The following is a 5,319-nucleotide window of genomic DNA, read 5'->3' as shown; positions in this document are numbered from 1 at the left end:
TGAGTCAGCACCGCTGGGTGCTGCCTGGAGTCCCTGATGCGGAGCAATAGGTATATGAGTTATCAGAGATATTGGAGGCGTGCCCAGCCAACATCGGGTGCCAGTTAGGAGCGAGTGCCATTTTGTCTTGCTCTTAGGGATTTTTAGAAAGTTAGAAATATCTGGGGGAGGTGAGATGCAGGGGTGGTTTGCCAACCACAGACACGCTGATTCTGTGTTGTGTGTTCTGTTCTCCCTCCCCAGATGATTGCTTCTGATAGAACATTCTGGAATGTTGGCAGAGTTCCATATCTCCACTGCCCATTGTGTAGTAGCTGATAGCTATGCGTGGCTGCTTGAAGTGTGGCCCGTGTGACTAAGGCACTGAATTTTTCATTGTGTGTGGTTTTTATTCACTTAAGCTTTAAGACACTTAGCCACATATGGCTAGTGACTGCCCTGTTAGCACAACTTCAGGGCTTTGCTACTGGGATGTTTTCCTTGGGCTCGCAGACTAGGCACGGTCTGCAAATGGACTAAATGTGGACTGCTGGGCCCTGCCCGCACACGAGTTAAGAGTCTACATCCTAAGAGCCCCAGTGGATTTGCTGGCACCTTATGGGGCAAGCTGTGCTGGCGCTGTGGGAACGTCAGGACTGCCCCTCCCTCCACATTTAACCCCAAACTGCTGGCTTGTCAAAGTTCGCCACTCAGGATTGCCCGCTCTAAACTTCGGATCTCCCCTCACCCCCGCTCCCCGAAGGCGATACCGATTCCAAAACGAGTAGAGAGAGAAATGGATTCAGTGAGGAGCAGAAGCTCCCTTCTCCCGGTGCTCCTGTCAGCCCTGACCGCTGCCACGTGGACATCGGTGCTTAAGGATAAGCGGGCGTTCTCGAGGCCTGCCGGGTCTGGGCCGGGCTGCGTGTGCTGAGCGCTCCGAGAGAGTTGCTGCTATTGTCCCGGTTTGCAGACGAGAAGGGCCAGTCTCGGAAAGTCCACACCTGGCTGGGATCGCCCAGGTCCTGCTGGTTCTTAACCACTGTGCTGCCCTGCTGTCTCCTTTGTCTTTGTAACCCTTGGGCATTGTATGACAAGTTCTCCCCGTTCCTAATCTTGAGACAAAACGTGTAAGATTCTGTGAGTGAATGTGTGATTGGGCCCTCCTGGGGACCTGGGTGAGGCTGGGTTTTCCAGCCTCTGCAGAAGCTCTTGCTTGGGTTCCTGAGAGCACAGTCAGTTTGACCACAGGGTCAAGTCTCTAAACTCAAGAGGTACCCTTCTTGGTCTCAAGACCTTGGAATACGCTTCATGCTAGAGGTGTGGCCATGGCCCACCTGCGCCTCCACTTTCAGATGGTTTGTGGAAAAGCTTCCTAGGTCTGTGTGCCCACGAACTGTCGCCCCAAGTTCCAGGCTGGATCATGGCGTCCCAGCGACCAAGAGCACCGAGGGCCATAACTTGTCCAATGTATTAAATTCTCAGGAATCCGGATTAAAAGTTAACCAGCCAGCATCCTTTGCTATAAGGTTGAATGGGGCAAAGGGCAAGATCGATGCCAAGGTGCACAGCCCCTCGGGAGCCGTGGAAGAGTGCCACGTGTCTGAACTGGAGCCAGGTAAGCCCGAGGGCCCAGCATGCGGATCTCTGAGAGCGAGCAAGTGTGCATCTCAGCAGAGACGGCCCGGAGTCAGCACTGCCAGCCAGCTCCCACTGCCCTTGGCTGCCCCTCGATGCCATTTACAAATCAGTGTATAACATTGAAGGGCAGACTCTGAGACAGATAGTGCTGCCCGCCCCCGACCCCCCAACAAATATTGCTTTATTTTCTATCTTCCATTTCTTTTCACATGACATGCATCTTGATTTTCCATCTTAGTTAGGCTAAGCCTTACAGATTTTGTTGACCTCAGAGGACCCTGGTGGTTAACCATTAAGGTCAGCAGTTCGAAACCACCAGCCATTCCTTGGGAGAAAGACGAGGTTTCCTATTCCTCTGAAGAGTGACAGTCTCAGAAACCCACAGGGGCAGTTCTGCCCTGTCTTCTAGGGTCGCTGAGAGTCAGCATCTGCCTGCCCTGGACTTGGTGTGTGGAGTTCTCCAAAGTCAGCTGACTTCAGAGAGACTCTTTTGTCAGTGAAAGTTTACTAGGGGCCAGAGGCTCCGCAGGAAGCCGATGTGTGTTGCCAGCCCTTGAAGTCTGACGGCACACCTGGCTCCAAGCCTGCAGTGCCCTGGTGAGGACGCCAGGTGGTGACCAAGTGCTGACCCTGGTTTCTGCCTCCGTGAGGTCAGGAGGGCTTCTCAGAGGAGGTGGCTTCAAGGTGGGCCTTGGTGCCCCGAGAGGAGCCCTGTGGTCGCTGTCCTGGTTGAACCTGTGCTGGGGGTTCAGTGAGTGGACATCTGAGCCCGGGGTACCTGGCAGGCATCTTTCTCCCACTGGGCAGGAAAGGCAGGGGAACCCAGAGAAGGGGACCGTGTGGAGGGCCGCGATGCAGTCAGTCTTGTCGTAGAAGAGCACGAACACCCGGGCCGTGCAGAGAAAGCAGACAGAAACGGCAGGGTGGGGAATGGCGAGGAGGGGCTGAGGCCAGAGAGCCGGTGTGCTTGGTGACAGAGGCTGTTTCCTATGAACGGCTACGAGCAGCGCTGAGACTGGGGCCGGGGATGCTCCTAGCCAAGGGTGGACAAAGAGTCGCCTGTTTTATTTTGAGGTTTGGAGTCCCTCCAGAGAGCCACACGGGGATGTTAACACAGCAGCACCGTGGCATTGGGGTCCACACCCACTGAGCTTTACTGTCCTCAGCCCCAGGGCCAGGTGTTAAGATGACCCACTCACCATCATTGGTGGTTTGCGACTCGCAGCTGGCTGATTGTGCAGGGTAGAACTGCTCCCGTGGGTTTCCGAGACCACGTCTTTACCGGAGTAGAAACCCACCCTCGTCTTCCTCCTAAGGAACCGTGGATGGTTTCAAACTGCTGACCTCTCTGTTAGCAGCCCAAAGCACTAAGGTCACTCCCCAAACCCAACCCACTGCCATCAGGTCGACGCTCAGAGCAACCCCAGGAGACAGAGTAGAACCGCCCCTGTGAGTTTCCGAGAACGCCACTATGTGTGGGAGTAGAAAGCCCCGTCTTTCTTCCACGGGGTGGTTGGTGGTTTTGAACTGCTAACCTTGCTGCCCAGTCTGTCACCACTATGTAGCAAATCCCAGTACACCCAACTTCAGCAGACTCAGACAACAAAGGAGGACCACTTAGTAAAATAAGGGCAGTCCGTGGCAGGCTTCAACGCTGGTTTGATTCAGCCACACAAGAGCCCCAGTGTCTCTATTCTTTAGCTTGGAGGGTCTCCTGAGGCTGACCCTCCTCTTGGGGACACGATGGCCGCAGCAGCTCCTGACATCCCGTCTCCACACCCTAGAGGAAAGGCAGCCTCTTTTCAAGAGGTTTTGTCTGGATTCTGAGATGCTCTCTTCCCAGAAATATCCACCAAACTTCCCCTCTCATTCTCATGGACAAGGGCAGGGGTCCGTTTAGGAGTTACTTCCTGTGGCTGAGGAAGTGCCTTGTGCTGATGGGCTCAGCTTCAGGGAGGAGTGATTTCCTGATGAACCTGCTCATGGAGCTTTGAGGAAAGCAGATTCTGAAGAGGGTGGAGGGGATGAGGAGCCACGGAGAAGCTGAGGGGATGACCCGGCAGGCAAGGGGAGAGAGCAGCTTAGTTGAAACCAGATGGCAAGGCTCCTGGGGAGGAAGGGATGGTCTGGTGGTGGGTTCAGGGGCTCAGGATAGTAGTCTGTGTGACCCATATGCCTGACAAAACGCTTTAGCCGGTCCCAGGGGAGCACTTGCTGGCTTTGAGCTTAACGAAGGGAGCACTATTGCCAGTTGGAACCATTTCCCCCTCTTTTTGTAGCCAAGTAGAGAAACTTCACAAGCACTGAGCTTTTCACGAGGCAAGACGTGGGCACACGGCTGTCCTGGGTTGCCAAAAAATAGTGAACTCAGATTTGGACATGTTTACACAGGCTGGGGAGACCCAAGTAAAACGGTTTGGTTTTGAAATCCAGCATGTTGGGTGCTGGGTGGGCTTCCGCTGGATCTGCTGTTGTCCCACTCCCGATTTCAAGGTCCCCCATCTCGGGTGGGAGCTCGGCCACCTGTCCTTTGTCTGCATGGAACTCAAAAGAGCACCAGGGGCCCAGTGTGAGCCTTGGTTTCTCTCGATTCAGACAAGTATGCCGTTCGCTTCATCCCCCACGAGAACGGAATCCACACGATCGACGTCAAGTTCAACGGGAGCCACGTGGTTGGAAGCCCCTTCAAAGTGCGTGTCGGGGAGCCTGGACAAGCGGGGAACCCCGCCCTGGTGTCTGCTTATGGCGCGGGGCTCGAGGGCGGCACCACAGGTAACATGCGACCTCTCTGCTTCTTGTCTTCAGGGACATAGCCAGGTGGAGCCCTGCCTGCCCCGAGGAAGCCATGTAGTAGATACTTAGTTCTCCAGTGCTGCTGCCACAGAAGCACCATGGGGGGAGGGGGATGTTGACCAAAGAGGAGTCTTTCCAGAGCAAGAAGTGTAAATCCAGGGCACTGGCTTTAGGGGAAGGGTCTCTCTCTCTCTCTCTCTCTCTCTCTCTCTCAGGTCCTGGTCTTTCCTCTGCTTCTGTCCCTTGGTGGTCTCCATGTGCTGTGGCATCTGTCTGTGCCACATGTCTGTGCCATCTCCATCATCTCTGTATATGTGCCACTTTCTATCTCCTCCTCACAAAACTCAAAACAGATTGAGTTCAGCCACACTCTACACTGATAATCTGCTTCGATCAAGTCAGTCTACTTCACAACGACCCCTGTAGGACAGAGTAGACCTGGCCCTGTGGGTTCCCAAGGCTCTGGGTCACACAACCAAGGCTGTAGTCAACATAACCAAGGCCGTGGGTCATACATACACAACCAGGGTTGTGGTCAACATAATTAAGGCTATGGTCAACATAACCAAGGCTGTGGGTCATACACAACCAAGGCTGTGGTCAACATAACCAAAGCTGTGGTCAACATAACCAAGGCTGTGGGTCATACACAACCAGGGCTGTGGTCAACATAACTAAGGCTGTAGTCAATATAACCAAGGCTGTGGTCAATATAACCAAGGCTGTGGTCAATATAACCAAGGCTGTGGTCAATATAACCAAGGCTGTGGTCAACATAACCAAGGCTGTGGGTCATACACAACTAAGGCTGTGGTCAACATAACCAAGGCTGTGGGTCATACACAACTAAGGCTGTGGTCAATATAACCAAGGCTATGGTCAATATAACCAAGGCTATGGTCAACA

At 53.8% G+C, this 5,319-nt stretch overlaps 1 protein-coding gene across 1 annotated transcript in view; it reads left to right on the top strand.

Annotated features, from left to right (window-relative positions):
* Positions 1–5,319, top strand: part of FLNB (filamin B) — an 86,533-nt gene that overhangs the window by 74,494 nt on the left and 6,720 nt on the right. Inside the window, exons 40-41 of the mRNA XM_004702534.2 lie at positions 1,465–1,597; positions 4,216–4,392. Coding sequence (XP_004702591.2) covers positions 1,465–1,597; positions 4,216–4,392 — 310 coding nt within the window. The remainder of the gene's footprint in view (positions 1–1,464; positions 1,598–4,215; positions 4,393–5,319) is intronic.

The sequence above is a fragment of the Echinops telfairi genome, unplaced genomic scaffold, assembly GCF_000313985.2.
Source record: "Echinops telfairi isolate 266 unplaced genomic scaffold, ASM31398v2 ScPeMD7_31;HRSCAF=116, whole genome shotgun sequence".
NCBI classification, from domain to species: domain Eukaryota; kingdom Metazoa; phylum Chordata; class Mammalia; order Afrosoricida; family Tenrecidae; genus Echinops; species Echinops telfairi.
This window is presented reverse-complemented; position numbering and strand designations above follow the sequence as displayed.